We start from the raw sequence: 20,137 nt of genomic DNA on the forward strand, positions 1-20,137 counted from the left end.
ACCGAATTCTGAGTTGAAAAAACAAAAAAAAAATACATTTTGGTGCTCAGAATTCGGTTCCCCGGGAACCGAATTCTAAGCTTGAACAGTGAATGGTTCTATCTGTGTAAATAAACCTGCACAGTGGTTATTTGGGTATTTTTTTTTAAAAAAAATAATATTTTCTTAAAAAATTCTATATTATATCGTGAATTTTTAACTTAAAATTCCAAATTGTAGTACTTTATTTATTCAAATAAAATAAAAAAATGTAAAAAAAGAAAGATTTTAGTGGGAAGAAAAAAGGGCATGGGGAGGTTTGATTATAGAGGGAGATGATTGAAGGGTGAAGAAGTGATATGATATGATATGATATGCAGCGATTAAGGGGTTCAGTGTTGTCGGCTCCCAACCTTAGGAAGAAGTATCTCAATTCATGGGCTGCCATCCAAGATACCTATTTTTCCACAAAAGATACCTTCGAGAGACATCGCGTCGTCTTCACCGTCGGAACTTCCCTCGCTTCCGTTGCCACTGCTTGGTTCGGTCTGTTTTCTTTTCTCTTCGCTTCTCTCCTTTGCACCCTAACATCACAACCCTAACTCACTCCCTCCCTCACTCCCTCAGGCTATTCCTTGCGCCATTTGCATGATACCAAAGTCGATCAAAGGCTTCAATCCATTGAAAATGCTGTACCTTTCTATCTATCTATCTACATCTCTTTCTTATCTTCATTTTCTCCCCTTTCTTTTGCTTCATCTATGTATGCTGTGTTGTGTTTCGCCAGATGAAGAACCATTCCACTCTCCAACATTCCGAACTCAAAGACATTGTCGCAGGCTCCGGAGGTTGTTCTATTCCTTTTTGTGTCGCCACTGCCGGAACTTCCTTGATTATCGGGTTTGTTCCCCCTTCATCACACTTGCTAACTAATGCTCCTTACCATTTCATTACTGCAACTGCAATCTATATGCTGTGGAAAACATATTAAAGTTTGAATATTAATGGTTCACAAATTTGTTTAGTTACTTCCAGAAACATGAAAGGTTATAGCATGCGCCATGCTTATTATGAAAGAATGAAAGATTGAGGAAAGTTGTTTGATGCATGTAACCAGCCCCACCCAGTTGGAAAATGAATTTGGGTGCTGTATAATTAAAGTGTTTTCATAATAAACTAAACTAATAGTGTAGATTATTAGTTAGACAAGTTAACTTTTGTTTAACTTCAAGTTATTATAGTGTAAAAATCTTGCCGAGTCACCCATTGGCTTTTGATCTCTTATTCATATCATTGTGAATCCTTTTGCCTCATAGTTTACATGGATTAAATTAGGTGGCTTTATGCTTAAGGTTGATCAGTACATAATTTGCCTTGTTCACCAATGATCTGGTTCAATCCATGTTTGGGGTTTTGACAAGTTTTATGATGTTTATCGAAGGCTTAACACAACTCTCCTCTTTTACACCTCGGCTTGGGACTGCCCTTGTCTACATACCCCTGGCAATTTATCTGTTTTGAGATATTTCTTGGATTTTTCTTCTCTGTGATGGGAAATGTTTTCACATGGGACATTGATTTGTGCATAGAGCCACTGTGAGCAAGGTAATAAACTGTGAGGAGGAATGTGGTTGACAAAATTAATAGGTTACACATTTGGTTTCATGAAGTAAAATTTTTTACTCATACAAATGGTTTCCTACACATTCATAAATTTGATCATTCTTAGCTTCACGATCTCAAGTTTCTAAAATTTTGAGGATAACAAAAATAAACAATCAATGGTGAAGATTAATATCAGGTGTAGTTTGGCAAATAGAGAAGGACTTTGGGTTTAGGAGGAAAACAGGGAAGTGGGGAGGTATCTCTCTCTCGAACCTTTTCACATTCCATTTCTTATCTGTTTTTTGTTTTCTCAAACATAGATCATTACTCAATATGGTTGCTTCTGAATTTGGAATGTGGTACTAGTATGATGTCAAATATGTTTGATTACATGTTATGTTGGTATAAATGTTTGATAGATGCCTCACTTAAAATCAATTAAAAAAAATGTGTTAATCAGTAAAAGGGAATATTGCCATGTTATATATGTCATTGCCATCTGTTAGCAACTGTTTAAACATGCGTATAAGATATCAGAGGTAAGAGAATTGCATTGGACTTTTTCATTGTATGTGTTGGTGAATATATGTTGACTTGAACAACTTTCCTCTCTTAATCTGTTGGTACTGCATAGGTCATGCACATTGACTTTTGTTTTCTTTTGATATTTTGCAATCAATGGATTTATACAATTCAATTTCCTTTTAGTTTTAAAGTCTCACCTTAGCAGATGTACAGGTATGGCTTAGGATGGAGAGGTGGAGGCTGGTATGCAGCTAAGAAGTTCAGAAAGGAGCAAATGAAATTGCTAGGACAGATTACTCCTAGAAGATGGCAATTGCTTGGGAAGATAAAACCTAGAGGGTTGCAATTTCAGTTCCTTAGAAGAAAATTTACGAGATCCAAAGTGTCTGATACTGCCCTGAAAACATCTGAAACAAGTATAAAGGATGCATCTACCACACATATTGCTGGAAAATCCCATTAGTATACTACTTCTACAAAATGGTTCTTTTAAGCTCCAATATTGATAGAGATGGCTGCAGATACTGGATTGGGCATTCAATTAGATACAGAACAACAACATAGTTATTACCAATTATCATCAATTTTTGCACTGATATTTATATTATTTTGGCCTGCAGTTGCTCGCCCTTATAGCTTCATAAATTCTTCATCCTTCATGTGAGGACTGCTTTAAGAACTTGTGTTTTTATTTTGATTGTTAAATTTATAATGGAGGAAATACACATCCTTTAATTTTGGGGGCTGGTAAATGGATCACTCTCTTTTCACTTTTGGTTAATTGACTTAATTCAATTTAAACTTGTCTGAATAGTAAATTTGCGTTGCCTGGGGGAATGAACAAGTTCTTTATAGTGTAATTTCAACAACAAAATTGTCCATCAAGATAATAATTTAAGAAGAGATGCAGCGACTTATTTTTTTAAAACTTTGTTTCCAATATTCCTTTCCTATTAGTTGAATTCATGAATCATGAGGATTCCACTTAGGGGGTGATCATCAGAGGGTTTTGGTTAAGAATGTTGAATTCACAGAAAATCAAAATCTAGAATTATTAGACATGTTATCGTTCTATTAGTCTTCAGATTAGTTTGGGTTTGGATGCTAGTGTGTGGGTTATGTCGGGTCTTCTATTTCACAAATCTTGTAGATCTGAACGTTTCTTGTAGGATGATTTAAGGACAAGTGTCGTATAAAATTGATGTTTCCCGTGGAGACAAAATTGAAGTTGACAAAATGCAACAATAAAGGAGTAATGGAGACAACGAGTGGAACTTGAATAAACTAAAGATGGGTGAAGGAGGTACTGGATGAGGAAAAAAATGGAGCTTGAATCATAAAAGTTGTACCTTTGATTACCTTTTGAAACGTTGGTACTAAATGAGAATAAATGGAGCTTCAACATTACTTTGCAAAATGAAAATGGCTACTAAAAAAATCTTTCAACATTGATATTGGTACTAAAGTGAATGAGAAGCTCTTGCTCGGGGTAAAACTAAAACTTATTAAAGAGTTTTACTCGTAGAGTTATACATCTTTCAGCCATTGAATTTTGCTGGATTTCAAAAGATAAAAAGACATCGATAAAAATAAAAAACTTTTACTTTTCAAAGTTTGCAATTTGTTCTCATTTGTTAATTTATATTCGTTGGTTCAAGTATGTTCAGTTTATGAATTAACTAAGTTATAAATTTTAGGTTTTTTATAAATGCATTTAGTCGAGTTTAGTTATTTACAAAAAAAAATATTTCAAAATCGATTTAGTTTGTCATAACCCATCAATTGTGATTTATATAACCATCATAACCCATTTAATTGTTTGAATCTACTCGTAAATATTTTTCTTTTGTTGATTAGTTTAGATTTTGGTCGGATTTATCATTTTTGCTTAGGCCTAATTTCACTAGCTTGTAAATAAAACTCACTAGATGAAATGAAACTTAGATATTAAACGAGTCTCACATAAATTCTGCATAATATAAAATAATATATTAGGAAGAAAAAAAACGTTAAAGAGTACATTGTTAGCATCTCAATTAAATAGACAAATTGGTCTTTGAAAAATTAATGAGAAAATGTATGAGAATAATTTTAGTAAGTTTATTGAAAATTTATTTGAACACATCTTCTAATTTACGGTGGTTTGTGAAAATAAAGGGTTATTCTTGGTCATATAAGTAAAATATAAGACTAACATTACCTTTTACATAATAGATAATTAAAATTAGCTTCTTATACTTGTTACAATCTCATTTTCTACGTGTGTTGTGTGACACTCCAAATAATATATATGTATGCAGATTGCAGAGCCCATGAACTAATAGATATCTTGTTCTATTGTGCACTATTATTGGTTTGAAGTTATCCACTACATTATTTTATTTATTAATATTAACTTTAAATAAATAACTAATGTCTAAAACCATCTTTATCTCTTTCTAATTTCTTCCTACCATTTGATATTTGTCACATATATTAGTTCATATTGGCAAGTATTAAGGAGCTCTTACAGGGTCAATAGAAGGTGGTTGTTAGACACTCGATAAGAGAGCATATTTCTTGTCAAAACTTGGCCCTAATTCAAGAGTCAGAGTTCAAGTGATTCATCAATATTCATCTCATCTGGGAGCCTGCTGTCGGCGGAAGCCATGAGTTTAAGTTTCATTAGAATGTAGTTTCTTGTTAGCTGTTATTTTTTCTTTCTTTTCTCTATATACCAAAAAAGAAAAAACACTTTATCTCTATGATTTCTTACTTCACGTTGTTTCTCTCTACTTTAATGTTGTCCTTTAATCCATTAACAGTAGTACATTAACCAGTGTTTACCTTCTATAGTAACCATTGTATTATTTATTTATTTTCTTTCCAATGCTCATCTTTTTAATTGTGCAATTTCTATTAAGGGCCAATCCCACATCATTCTTCAATAGCTCTTTACTTTAGAGACGATTATAGTAATTTTTTCTTTCTAAAAGTTATTTTAATAATTTAATTGTTAGCCTTGTCATAATAAATTGTTTTTTGTTTGTTTGTAAATTTATGTAATCAATTTCAGGTGCTTTATGAGTGGTATAGTTATCTTAAAAATTTACAATGGTTGGACATTAAAAATAATAATGCATTATTCGAGAGTTAACTTTTTTACAGAGGTAAAATTTTTCTAGAATCAACATCTTCACTTTGAAAGCTTTCTTCTAAAAATGCTGTAAATAGTTCACCCAAATAAACAACCTTTTAGAGATTCAGAAAATTACGGCATGATGAATTTGATGTTAATATTTTAGATAATGGCTAAGAAGGCATCCCCAAGAATCCAAGATGGTTCAATCAAAGAGATGAAATTTCATTGAAAATTATCCCTTTTGAAGATAAATATCTAAAAGGCTTTCAATTTTCTCAGTTCAAAATTGCATAAAAAGGCATACCGTATACTTTTGCTGTTTTATATATTTTATTATTTTTTTGGGAGTTTATATACTTTATTGTTAATTGTTGGCAAATTCGCTTATATACACGTTAAGCTTTTAATTATCTTTTCATTTTTTAATTCGTGCATAAAATAAACACACATAACTGATTTTTTATTTGTTTTTTTTTTACCAGCATTTGAACCAGTGCTTTCAACAATTACCGACCAAGAATGCCGGTACATAACTGATGCATTAGTTACATTATTTATAGCCTTTTTCATTCTTGATTTATTATTTTTTCATTATCCGAACTGATGAATATCTTTTAATTTCCCCTACTTTGCTATTAAGTTATTCTCTTCGTGCTCTGAATTTTTTTTAAATGAAAAAAAGAAAATTCCAAACAACTTGAAGTGCAGGCAGTAAAAATATCATTTCTACAACTAAAATCTTTATAATTTAGCCACATAAGCAATTTATCATAATCATCGTCTTATATTCAATGATTTTTCATAAATATCTTTCCATTTTTTTTTTTCCATTTTAATTATCGGTTGCTTAGTATATCTATTATTATAGCCGCAGCTGCTCAATCCTTATCACTAACTCAAAGGAATGAATAATAATGATTCAATTCCCACCATCCCATATTATCTTAATACTAATTGCAAACTTGAATGTCTTATATTGTATATCCATTTAAATTAATCATTCATATTTCACCTATAATTTAAAATACTTTTCTTTCAATTAATATTTTAAAATCTTATATATCTGTACAATGTATTGGATACTTATTAATTAAGTTAATTTGTTAATTTATACCAAGTGTGAATAAATATGTAAAATTCCATGCATCTATGGTAAGCAAGATTTCTGGTGTGTTTTTTCAATGCCTTATTTTGAGGCAAGGCTTGGTATGCTATGTTGGACAAAACTTGGAGAAAGTATTACATAATATTTTGTTCAAGGCACATGTTTTGGCTTTTTATATGCACCACATTGGTCTGGTCAGGGGTCACCTCTGCAGTGAAAAACCATCCACACATTTCTTGCTCAGTTAAAGAACCGTGGCAAAAAATTCCAAAAATCTCTTTAGTTTAATGGTAGCTCCTTGGTAGACCCCACATATGCTTTTGTTTAAACCACTGTTGACAAAAAAGGTGGTTTAAAACCCCTCATGTGAATACCTTATTACTATTATTTTTTCCTGTTTTCTGCGTGTATAAATAATGTCTGGATTGGGAAGATTAATGTACCAGGAAACAGAACATGGCCAATACATCACTCTCAACAATCCTTGTGATTCTCTTCTGGGGTTTAACTATTGCAACTGCAAGAAAATTATCACCACTTAGCACTTCTACTGCATTATCATCACCCTCAACTGATGGTATTTGCTCATCAATGGTGAAGACACAAGGCTATGTTTGTGAAGAACACTTGGTATGCACTGTGCTTGCATCTGTTTCTGTTTATGGTAAGAAATCAGCAAGATTTAGAGCAGCTACTAAGTGGTTATTATGTGTATGTTATGGTTCTTAGGTGACAACACAAGATGGTTATGTTCTTAACTTGCCAAGAATTATAGTGGGAAAATCAAGGGGGCCACCGGTTCTGCTACAGCATGGGCTTTTCATGGTTACTATTAATTTCATAAGCAACTTTATGTCATGGATTTTGTAGTTGATGTTGGTAATTAATGTGATGTTGTGGTTGCAGGATGGCATAACATGGTTATTACTACCTTCAAATCAGTCTCTTGCATACCTTTTGGCAGATAATGGGTTCGATGTTTGGGTTGCTAACACGCGTGGAACCAAATATAGTCGACAACATACTTCTTTACCTACTAATAGCTCGGTTAGTTTTGTCTACTAATGTTGCTGGTGCTGCACTTTTTATGGTCCGCAATTTGATTGGTTCTTTTGCTTGTATGAGTTTAATTGTTTAGGATTATTGGGATTGGTCATGGGATGAATTAGTTGCATATGATCTTCCAGCCACATTTAAGTATGTGCATGATCTAACTGGACAAAAGCTGCACTATGTTGGTCACTCACAGGTGAATTTCACATGCTACACTCTTATTGTTTTAGGTCTTTCCTATGTGATGCTGACTGAGGAGTGGTGAATTTTTTTGCAGGGAACTTTGATTGCATTGGCTGCTTTTTCCCAAGATCAGTTACTGAACATGTTGAGATCAGCTGCCTTACTTAGCCCAATTGCTTATGTTGGTCAGATGACTTCACCCCTAGCTAAAAATGCCGCTGAAAACTTTATTGCAGAGGTATTTAGTAATAAGTATGCTTTTATTTTGTTTTTTTCCCCGAAGAAAAAAGAGAAGAAAATTGCTGCTTAAAAATCGTAAGATTGACACTGAAAATCTGTGTTTTCCTCCTAACAGTCACTGTACAATTTGGGAATCTTTGAATTCAATATGAGAGGGTAAGTAACACTTATCATCTATCATTCATTGTCTATCATTTCTTTGCATTGTGGTTGAGAATAAGAAGGCTGCAATGTTACTTTCTCATGGTTCAAACTTTTATGTTGTAAGAAAATAATATAAGACATTTCTCAAAATTCTTGGTGGGTAGAATAAGACCAGATCCATAATCCATGCTAATGTGAAATTGTGCTTCGCATTGAATGTTAAGTTTAACTAATATATAAGAAAACCATGAATTTGATCCGGCAAAGCTTTATGCATCATCCCTTTAGTCTTTCAAACATTTTAGTCACCAAATTAGTCCATCATAGATTCTTTTTGTCACCAAATTTTTTTATGGCCAAAGTAATTCTTCAAAGATTTAATCTATCTCCAAATTAGACCCTCGCAATTATGACAAAATCTTTAGAAGACTAACATGGTGATGTTTCGAATCTTTGACATTTAAAGTACTAATGTGATATATAAGTTTGGAGGACGAAATTGAGAAGTAATCGAGTAAATGACTAATCGTATGACACCAATCATGATATGGGGACTTATTTGACTTCATCTTTTTCTCATGTTTGAACAGGGTTTCTGTTATAAAGTTTCTAAAGGACTTGTGCAATAACACAGGCATTGATTGCACCAACTTGTTGACCTCTTTCACAGGTTACATTCATGTTCTTATTCAGCTGTTAACCCTTACCTCTCTCACTCCAATCACCAAAAGGAAACCTCTATATTTGACACTTTATTTCCTATATTGACACCACTACTATGCTTTCAGGCCCAAACTGCTGCCTGAACCCTTCAATTGTCAATGTTTTTTTGGATCATGAGCCTCAGTCAACAGCAACAAAGAACATGATCCACCTATCTCAGAGTAAGTGGTTCTACTTCTATTTTGCTTCCTAATTTAAATATCATGCAGACACCAATACTTCGTGAAGAAAAGGAAGTAATAGCATAGATTTTTAAAATTTAACTGCAAACATCTTTTAATAAGAATATATACATTTTTTTTCCTCCATATGAGTGGATAAGAATTTTATTCATATATGTATATCAGTGATCAGAGAAGGAACCACTGCAATGTTTGATTATGAGAACCAAGATGAGAACATAAAACACTATGGACAACCCACTCCTCCAGTATATGACATGACAAGAATTCCAAATGACCTTCCTCTCTTCCTGAGTTATGGAGGGGCTGATGCTCTTTCTGATGTTAAGGATGTTCAACGTCTGTTAGAAATTCTTAAAGATCACGATGCAGATAAGCTTGTAGTGCAGTACAGAAATGATTATGCACATGCAGATTATGTTATGGGTGAAAATGCTAACCGAGATGTATATGAACCTCTTATATCTTTCTTCAGGCTTCAATGATATCTGGTGAAGAATACTCCCTATAGAATTTTGTCATCACCTGTCTCTAAATCATAGAATTGAGTAGCACAGAAATGTCAGTATGTAATTTTACAGAAGATGATATTATTAAAGGAAATTCTTATAGTCTTACTTCAGTGTGTTATCCAAAGCTTGATTAAACCGTTTTTTGATATATAGTTATAATCATGATTTTACAGTATTTCTTGTGGAGCAATTTCTCTCTCTCTCTCTCCTCTTTTTTTTTGGTGGAACATTTTTTAACAATTCTTGAAAGTAGCTTTTTGCAAATCCACAAACCTGTCTTTGAATAATCAAGATTCTATAGCATACTGTGAGGCTGATTTATCAACATTACACTTGACTGAATCATTAGAGGGAAACTCCCTGCGATTGAATTTTTTCTCATATGCTTTAACTATCACAGCTTAGTTCTAAGAAAACACATTTGTTGCTATGAAGAACTTATGGCTATTCTTCATATGGCCATATAAAGCTTTAAGAAGAACGAGTCAATCAGTTATGCTCAATAAATATTCATACTAGAAAACAACCTTAATTTGATGAGCCTGTGTTCTAATGGTTTGACTCACGACTCATTTCCCTTGTCTAAATCTAGCCATGTGGAAGTTCACTTTTTTATGGATTCAATTAGACTTGTCCACAGTTTTGATTTCTTCTGTTCCTATTCATGTTAAGTTGCTATGCTGGAAGGAGCAGACTTTGGAACCAAACTTGGGTTTGCAATTGTGAGGGACTTGGTGTGTGCAGCATTTGGTGCAAGATCATACTAAAATGGTTACAAGAAACTATAAATCCTGATATTGTTGAGAAACAAGTGATTCAATGTTGCAGAGACACTATTATGCCAGATGCGGATAAGTCGGGAAAAAAAGAAAACGTTCATAATAAATAATTATTTTTTAATATATAAAATACTAATATTTTAACATGTAAAACACATGATAGATTTTTATTTAATATAACTAAAATTTATAATAATTAAATATTATTTTAAATATATAAGTTATATTATAATTAAAATAGTTAATAAATAAATATTTTATTATATAAATTATATTTTAAATTTATGATAAATAAATTATATTTTGATATATATATATTAATTACTGATAATTTATATTAAAAATATTATTTTTATTAAAAATAAACATAATAAATTAAAAAATAAGATGTTAAGAAAAAAAAATTAAAATTATTTTCATTGAAAAAAATAGCCAAAAAGGCTCTGGTTGAAAAATGGTCTCTAAAAATACTTTTCTTCAAAATAATTATTTTAATATATAAAAAAATTAATTTAAGTTCATAACAAATAATTTTTTTGACCATATAAATTAAAATTTAGATTGTTAAAGCAATTTATATTGTAGTGCAATGTTATTTTTAATTATTGATATTTTTTAAAAAATAATTTAGATACACAGATTAAAATAAATTAAATAATTAATTACAAGAAATAAAAGGCTAAGAAAAATATTTTTAAAAAAGCTCTCATGGAATAAAACCTTGTGAGTTGTGAAAGCACTCTAGTTAACAATTCCAAAATACATTCATATTTCATATAATTTATATAAAGAGATGACTATAAAGTTGTTAGAACTGTACCTCTTTTTTTTTTTTACTGAAGTGAATCCCCTTTTTGTGAGAATTTGGTTCAATACAGCATAGGGAGGACAAAATATAAACATTAAAGACTCAAAATATGTGACACATTATGGTTTGGAAATGTAAAAAACGAGGCGTTACTCAATTTTAAATGAAAATCTAGATCCATGACATTTAAAATGTATTTAGAGAATCTAAGTAAGGGTCCCACACGGTTTATGAGACTCAAAAATCTTGAAAATTTAAAATGTATGTTCTTGTCTTGTAATGACGAAGGTCAGCCTCAGACTCAGTTAAGGGTTTTCTCAAGTAACATACTGAGATCACTTCATCTGATGCAAATTATTTGGAATCTCGTGACCACTTCATCTAGAACATTCTCCTCATACACACCAAGACTCACCAATCTTACTTCTTTTCATAACTTGGATGGTAAATTTGATTTGGAGTTGTACTGAGAAACTAACAGTTAACCAAATGGGTTGGTTCAGCTATGGACAAAGTCACATGTTGGTTGGTTGGTTCATGATTACTTACAATGTGTTGGGCTGAACAAATAATGTCAGTTTAAACTAAAATTTCATTTGGTAGCGCAGAGATAAAGAAAACCGCCGCGGGAAAAACAGGGACAAACTCTAAATATTTTCCACTCAATATATAAAATAAGGTTCAAATATTTTTTATTCAATATTTTCACTCATCTTATTTTTTAATCTTATAATTTAAAATAATTATTTTTAAATTATTATATTTATCTTTTCATTCTTTTTCAATCTCTATAATTTAAGACAATTTTTTTATTTATTATATTCTATCATTATTTTAGCCTCTATTGTTATTTTTTTTTTTTTTTGATATTGTTTGTTTTATATAAAGATTTTTAATTTTTGTAATGGTATAAAAAATGATATCTCAATAGGGAACTTCATAAATGAAATTATAAAAGAGATATTAAACGTTAAAAAATTTAATTTAGAATACATTCAACAAAATAAAATATTTAAAGTTAAATTGTTATCCAAATTAAGAGATAATATTACAAAAAGAAAAATTAATAACAAAGATTAAAATATAAAAAATTACAAATATTAGAACTAATTTTTTTATCAAACTAAAAATGATTGAAAAGATTAATATAAAGACTAAAAATATTTATTTCATATAAAGGACTTTTAGCTATAAAATAATATTATAATATTTTCTCTATTATTTTTCAAGCCCAAGAGATATAAATAGTGTTTTCTCTTTAGATTTATCATTCAAATATAACAATTTTTTTTTAATCAAAATAGGAATGACAATGATAAGCTACGTTTTCTTAGTTCTTACTCGTGTTCGAAAAACATACATATACAATTTTATATTTGAGTAATATTTTAATCTTCATTACTATATTTGATTATATTTCCACACATAAACAATACTTTGTTAGAAGTGGCATGGCAGGATGACGTTGAGTCAATAATTCATTCAAATTTATAATACAACTCTTTTCTTCAACATACAGCAACACCATATTACTCAAATATTATATTTATAAAAAAAATTACTTATATGTTTTTCAATATATATATATATAATATGAAATTTTCATTCACATTTATACATTAACAATCTTTCTTTCATGTTTCATCCATGAATAACCAATGAACTTAGCCATTAATTATTACTGATTGTTAAATTATTAATTTTGATATTAACTATTTAGAAATATAAAATTAAAAACATGGAAAACAATTTGGTTAATAATTCAATATAAACTACATAAATGAATTTGATATAACATATCAACTTAAGAAAGCATCGATTTTGATATTTCATAAGTCTTAGACAAAATAATAAATTAGGACCTCTTAAATATAAGAATTGAAATATAAAAATATATTTTTTTAAAAAATAGATGCTTAATTTTGTTAAAAAAATTATACATCTTATTATATTAAGTACGTGATATAATTTTAGAGAAGAAGAATATATTAATAATATATAGTAAGTTTTCTGATTTAAAAATAGTTTCTCAAGTATAAGTACTTATTTTATTAAGTTCAACTTTCATTTTTCCTTTACATCAAATTTAGAGAGTGAATCTAATATGTTATTGAGTGAATTTTTTTATTTCAAAATATTTTTTTAATATATTTTTCAGTGTCATTGTTTAATACAAAACTGAATGAAAGTTTTTTTATAAATAAAAAATAAATAAATTGAATGAAAATTAAAGCATAAGTATGTAATCCTATTTTTTTAACGTGCATATAAAAATAAGACAAGAAATATTTTTCTTGAAATATGAGAAAATAAACAAGAAATGTTTTTAATTTTTTTCTTAAAATATGAGAAATTAAAAAAAAAAGAGTCCCTCCCAATTAAGGACCTAGGTACCTGTACTTTTAAACTATTCTTAAATTTGACTCTGTTTAATACCTTAATACAGAAGATATATAGGTTTTTTTAATTTTATTTGTATGTTAATTAATTAACCCATTCATCTCTATCGAATGTAAAGTTCTTATTGACAGTAACTACTTAATACCAAGTCTTTTCTTGCATTTTCATTGAACATATTTTAGACAGTCAATTCTCCTTCTAGAGCATAATTGCTTAATGAAATCACACTAACCTTTATCGACTTTTGGATAACTCAAAAGTAGCAATGCGTGTAATTCATCTTCTAGTACTAGCTTTATGAAAACCAACTAATTTAATTACCAAGTCTTGGAAGTCATTCAAGTATTCTGCAATTGATCTCCCCTTCTGTACTTTAATTTCACTAACTTTTTAATAACAAAAGCTTTTACTAGTCGAATCTTTTTTATACATTTTCTTCAATATTTTACCATTGAGTTTAGGATTTGTTTTTGTGGCCACATTGTTGAATACACTAATTTCCAACCATTACCTGATTATATTGATGACCCTTGATAAGTATTGTACAATCACGTGTTACAAGACAGTGTTATGCCACATTTTTGCTTTTTGAAATGCAACATCTGATATCCAAAACACAGTATAATCACTTTCTCAACCAAAACACCAAGAGGAATACAAAGGAGAAGTGTTGAAACCAAACATTACTCTGATCACAGACTAGCCACACATGATAAAAGTTTGTTATTAGAAAAAACAATTACTATATATCTGTTGTCCAAAATAAAAAATTAATATAAAATAGACATTCTCCCAACTATCAGCTGAATCCTAATCCAAACATTCATTAATCAAGCTTTTATCACATAAAATTAATGTTCCATAACTCACATCAATTGCATATTTATTTGTGGTTATATTATTATATATCATTTTTGTAAAGATGTTCCTACTTCTCACATATATGCATATAACTTTTTTGGAGAAAATGAATAATTAATTTAATCTCAAACTATTGTTAATTCAGTTAATCGTTATTGTTGAAACAATAGATAAAGTTAATAAGTAATTTATTTTTATTAAAACCATAATAAAAGTGTTATTAACATTAATATTATATTTTTTAATATTTCTTAATAATAAATAAAATAATATTATTTTTTTAATAAAAAAATTCACTCTTGATTATTTAACAATTATTCTAAAGTTAACTTTAAATTATAAATATTAATTATTTGTCTTTAAAGTTAGTCGTTGTCTAAATTCAATTAAGTTTCTAATGTTAGTGACTAAATTAACACTTTAATTTATTAAGAGATTAAATAACAGTAATTTTCAATTTTGATGATCAAATCTTTAAGATTTAATGATATTAAGGATTAATTCTAATTGATACTTAAGTTATGTATTTAATTGTTATAAATATTAAGGATCAATTCTAATTGATAATTAGATTATGTATTTAATTAAAAAAAATTACGAATTTTGATTTTCATCAATAATTTTTTTAAAATCACTAAATATTAATTTTGTCCTTATAAAATATTTTTTTATTTTTGTAAAATAAGTGAATTTTGATTTTTTTTAATAAAACTATTTTTCTTTTATTTTTATCTTTGTAAAATCTAAAATCATTAATGTAGTATTACTAAAATTTTAGATAGCATATGAGATGAAACAAACAAGTAATTAAAAATAATTACACAATAATAATTATAAATTTTAGAAGGATAAAAAATTAAAAAAAATAAAATCAAAACTTATTTATTTTATAGAAATTAAAAATATATATAAGTATCGATATTTATCATGTTAAGATATTAAATTAACAATAAGATGATTTTTTTAAAAATTTGTTAATATTTTTTTATTAAATGTGTTAATTTGTTAAAAAAGTTTCTTTTACTGCAAATTAAGTATCTTTCATGAATTTTTAAGAGATAATTTCGTTTAAATTGATTTGAAAAGATAATAATCTTAATTTTTTTGAATAAATTAATAATTTTTAAAAGAAAAAGTGTTAAAGAGTAATTATCTTTTATAATAAATTTATTTAAACGTAATAAACACTTATATATACCTATGTATATATTTTAACATCAACCTGCTTTATTTTAATTTTTAGAAGTATTAATATAAGAAAGAATCTCTCGAAGAAAAAATAAATAAGAGAAGATTTTTTTTTATTTTTTTATTTAAGAACAATGGAGGCTGACGTGGATAAATATGATTGGATGACACACGTGGTAATAGAAAGTCCTGGAACAGAAAAACTAAGAAGGGTTGTTTCTTCCCTACGCAGATTCAGAGTGCGAAGTGTGAGAGAAAGACAATGCCAAAGTCTCAATTTAGAACCCTATTTTTCATTTCTTTTCCTCTTTTGTTATTTATCTTCAACATCGCTCCTTCATACGCTCTCTATGGAGCCTCTTCACCCGTGCTCCAGCTCACTCCCTCTAACTTCAAGTCCAAGGTGAATCAAATTTAAATTTTCAACATTTTCTCCATTGCCCCATTTCGTGATCCCACTGTATTTACCATTATTTGCAATTGGGTATTGCGTAGAAACGTCAAATTTTGCATCTTTGCACTTGAAATCCATGTGGGCATGTAGATATCTGTGGTTTTGTTATATGATAATTTTGTGATTACAGTTTTGATTGCTGAATCGAGGTACTTGACAGGTTCTGAATTCAAATGGAGTTGTTCTTGTTGAATTTTTCGCCCCATGGTGTGGACACTGTCAAGCTCTGACTCCAATATGGGAGAAGGCAGCTACTGTGTTGAAGGGTGTAGTTACTGTGGCAGCACTTGATGCTGATGCTCACCAATCTTTGGCTCAGGTTTTTTTTTTTGTTCATCACTTCATTAATGATGACATTTTTTATTTGATTAAATATTCAAGTCTGTTAAATGGAGACTTTGTTGCATGTGTCGTTTGTTTCTTGCAATCAGCCTTTTGGGATTATGAAGATGCATTTTTATAGGCTTTAATTTTTACGTATGATATGCCTTTTTGTGGATCAAGCATGATCAAAACACAGTTCTGTTATGCATAATCATTTGTCCTCTTTTAGCTGTTTCAAATAATCGAATATGGCTAATTGAATTGGACCTCGCCACCGGAGCCATTTTAGATAATTTATTTTGTTTTTATCATTTTTATGGCATATCAACATGCAAGAAATATTGTGCGTTAATTTATTTATTTTTCCTTTTGGATCTAGCCCCAGTCTCTGTATTCTCTGGAGATTCTTTCTTTCCCTGTTTGTTCATATAATCTGTGTCATGTTTTCATGACATTCATTTAATCCTTGTAGTTTTTTTCAGTTATGATTCACATTTTTGGCTGTTTTCTTCATTTGTTATTGTAACTTTACACTGGAAGTTTCAAAAACATTAATATTTGTGCATGTGTGTGTGTGTTGTTTTTCCCCTATTCCCCACAGGAATATGGAATTAGAGGATTTCCAACTATAAAAGTGTTTGCACCTGGAAAACCACCAGTTGATTACCAAGGAGCCAGAGATGTCAAACCAATTGCTGAATTTGCACTTAAACAGGTTTGTTGGAAGATTTTTTAACCTTTTTGCCACTAAAGTTTCTTAATCTAATATATCTGATAGAGTGGATACACGTCCGCTTTTCTAACAAACAAAACAATTTCTTGTATTTCTATGAAAAGTTGAATGACTACATATCATTTTTGTTTATTTCTAGTCCTTGTTGTCTATTGTTATAGGAACTAAAAGGTAAAATTTGTGAAATTATATGGACTAAAAGAAAACAATAATGGTATGTATAACTATAAGGATTAAAATGGAATGTTTTTAATTCTATGGTTTAAAAGGTAAAGTTAACAAAAAACCACTCACATTCAATAGTGTCTTGTATTCATGGTTTGCATGTTTTATTGGCTGATGTTTGATATGTTGTTGTCCATTGGAAATTTTCATTTGAATAAATAAATAAATAAAAATCATAATTGACAGGCTATAGTGTGATAATTCATCGATTAATTTTTTTGATTTGTTACTCATTGTTAGTCCTCTTCCCGTGTTCCTAATATACAGTCTTTTTTTAAAATATCCAGTAAGTATTTTCTCTGCATATACAGGTAAAGGCTCTTTTGAAGGATAGGTTAAATGGAAAAGGAAAAGCAACAGGAGGATCAAATGAAAAGACAGAAACCAGTTCTTCAGTAGAATTAAACTCTGGCAACTTTGATGAATTGGTCCTCAAAAGCAAAGAACTTTGGATTGTGGAATTTTTCGCACCTTGGTAAGTGCTGACTGTGTTCCTAAATCTAATGCTGCATATGGTGTTCTATTACCTGACTGAACCTAAAGTATTCAAAAGGTGTGGACTTTGTAAAACGTTATCTGCACGTCATATTTGTAGCTCTAATAACATTTATCCTCTTTTGTTTCCAAAGGTGTGGACACTGTAAAAAGTTAGCTCCTGAGTGGAAGAAAGCATCCAATAATTTGAAAGGGAAGGTTAAACTGGGCCATGTTGACTGTGACGCTGAAAAGGTAGGCTTATATGTCTATATATTTGATAAGAACTAGTCAAAACTCCAATGGTGGTGATCAAAATGGTTACTGTATGACTTTTCAATTTATTTATTCTCCTCTTGATAAGGTTAAGACTCTTAAGTGCAGTTTTATTTTATAATTCTTAATTATGCTCTTTAGTTTATATTATTCTGACAGGATATTTGTGTTATCAGTCTCTAATGAGCAGGTTCAAAGTTCAAGGATTCCCAACAATCTTAGTATTTGGTGCTGATAAAGATAGTCCTATTCCTTATGAAGGTGCAAGAACTGCCTCAGCTATTGAATCATTTGCATTAGAGCAGCTAGAAACAAACATTGCTCCTCCAGAAGTGACAGAGCTACACAGTCCAGTAAGCATTTTCTTTTCCATTGGTTTGGAAGAGATGATACAAGATAATGGATCTTGCTAACGAGAGTGCTTGATTATCAAACATTTAATATTAGATATATATTCTATTAAATGATTTCAGTTATTAAAAAAAAGCATTGAATGGTTTTTTCAATATAATAAATGCTTTATTTTCTAATTAACACCTTTTGTTTCATTTCCTTAACTCGTGCTTTGCCTGAGATAATCAACGTGAACCTTCCCTGCAGGATGTTTTGGAAGAGAAATGTGGTTCTGCTGCAATATGTTTTGTTGCCTTCCTTCCTGACATTTTGGATTCCAAGGCTGAGGGGAGAAACAGATACATTCAGCAGTTATTATCAGTTGCAGAGAAGTTTAAAAGGAGTCCATACAGGCAAGTAAAAAGTAAATCTTTGTTTAGATTCTACACTTCACTATCAGTCTACGATTAGTCTCTACATATCTAAAATTGTTATTGGTGAAATTTTAACATTTTTTAATTGAATTTTTGTCGCGGATAGTTACGTCTGGGTAGCTGCAAATAAACAACCAGATCTTGAGAAGCATGTGGGTGTTGGTGGGTATGGTTATCCAGCTTTGGTGGCCCTCAACCTTAAGAAAGCTGTTTATGCTCCTCTCAAGAGTGCTTTTGAACTTGAACATATTATGTAAGTCTGTTCTTCTAACTTTATGATAAAATAGTAAACATTACTGGGAAGAACACGTCTTTGAATATTATCCACTTATTTGTTTCAGAGAATTTGTGAAAGAAGCTGGACAAGGAGGCAAAGGAAATTTGCCACTGCAAGGCACTCCAGCCATTGTAAAGACAGAACCATGGGATGGAAAAGATGGAGAAATAATTGAGGAGGATGAATTTTCTCTTGAAGAACTAATGGGGGAAGATCCTTCAAGCAAGGATGAGTTATGATCAATTAAGATGGGAATTATACCAAATTAAAGTTTCTACCACCGATTATTAAAGCTAGCAGGCTAGGCGTTTCACATGATGATTGTGCTCACTGTTCTGTTTTTTATCCATGTCCAAAGTTAAAGACCAGTCTAGTGATGAGTGATCTTATGAGGATTTTGATATGTCATTCAGTGGTTCTGATATGTCTGAGAAAAATGTTAGCATGATGATTCCATAATTTTTTCCCCCTATCAATGAGCATTCAGCCAACACAACAGTTTCAGACTTTATAACAAAAGATTTTTTTATCTGCAATTTGTAAATAGTTAAGTTATTAATAAATAGGGTAATGCTATTGAGATCTAAATCTTTATTTGTAAATCGTTAAGTTGTTAATTAATAGGGTAATGCTATTGAAATCTAAATCTTTGGTGGATCTTTGTCCGTAGAGATAGCAATGGAGTGCTAACCTCCTGCCACCTGTCCAATTAGATGAAAACTTGTTGCATAAATATTCCCTAAATGAGTATTTACAGATTTTATAAATATTTGTAGGTGTTTATAAATATTTGTTAAAATATGATTATTATTATTATTTTTATTTATAAAAAAGAGATAGAAATAATAAAACAAAAAATTAAAACATTGTACTGTACATAATTTCCTTGACATCATAATTAATATGAACACAAATCAGTACTGAAATATATGTCCCCTAGCGTTTTATGAGAAGAGAAAAATCATTTTACTTTAAAGATACCCGTTTAGCTATTATATCTAATTAGTTGCAAGTAGCAGCACTCAAATTATCTTGTCATCCCTAATTGCCCCTTAGAACAGGTTACAAGGGAACTGAGAACTCCTTCGCATCCCCACCGCAAATGAATTTAATTTTTTGCATAGATCTATGATTAGGTTTTTATCTCGTTAACCAATGTTATTTGTAACTAATAATTGTCTTATCTTTAACAAATATAG

At 29.9% G+C, this 20,137-nt stretch overlaps 3 protein-coding genes across 3 annotated transcripts; all 3 read left to right on the top strand.

Annotated features, from left to right (window-relative positions):
- Window positions 1-283: 283 nt before the first annotated feature.
- LOC109792585 (triacylglycerol lipase-like protein) lies at window positions 284-2,861 on the top strand. Its single transcript, XM_020352005.2, has 4 exons — window positions 284-525; window positions 607-671; window positions 767-879; window positions 2,323-2,861. Exons 1-4 carry the CDS (start codon window positions 354-356, stop codon window positions 2,570-2,572), a joined length of 600 nt encoding a protein of 199 aa, XP_020207594.1. The 5' UTR covers window positions 284-353; the 3' UTR covers window positions 2,573-2,861.
- Window positions 2,862-4,697: 1,836 nt separating this feature from the next.
- LOC109792584 (triacylglycerol lipase 2) lies at window positions 4,698-9,547 on the top strand. Its single transcript, XM_020352004.3, has 11 exons — window positions 4,698-4,780; window positions 5,713-5,755; window positions 6,769-6,965; window positions 7,065-7,160; window positions 7,242-7,382; window positions 7,474-7,584; window positions 7,666-7,809; window positions 7,927-7,967; window positions 8,546-8,625; window positions 8,744-8,839; window positions 9,026-9,547. The coding sequence occupies exons 3-11, from the start codon at window positions 6,792-6,794 to the stop codon at window positions 9,343-9,345; spliced, it is 1,203 nt and encodes a 400-aa protein (XP_020207593.1). The 5' UTR covers window positions 4,698-4,780; window positions 5,713-5,755; window positions 6,769-6,791; the 3' UTR covers window positions 9,346-9,547.
- Window positions 9,548-15,613: 6,066 nt separating this feature from the next.
- On the top strand, window positions 15,614-19,474 carry PDIL2-2 (PDI-like 2-2). The gene is made up of 9 exons (XM_020381554.3): window positions 15,614-15,811; window positions 16,023-16,181; window positions 16,788-16,901; window positions 17,456-17,619; window positions 17,774-17,873; window positions 18,071-18,247; window positions 18,495-18,640; window positions 18,768-18,914; window positions 19,003-19,474. Exons 1-9 carry the CDS (start codon window positions 15,671-15,673, stop codon window positions 19,175-19,177), a joined length of 1,323 nt encoding a protein of 440 aa, XP_020237143.1. The 5' UTR covers window positions 15,614-15,670; the 3' UTR covers window positions 19,178-19,474.
- The last annotated feature ends 663 nt before the right edge of the window (window positions 19,475-20,137 follow it).

Source organism: Cajanus cajan, chromosome 9, assembly GCF_000230855.2.
Source record: "Cajanus cajan strain Asha chromosome 9, NIPB_CcT2T_4, whole genome shotgun sequence".
In the NCBI taxonomy this organism is placed as follows: domain Eukaryota; kingdom Viridiplantae; phylum Streptophyta; class Magnoliopsida; order Fabales; family Fabaceae; genus Cajanus; species Cajanus cajan.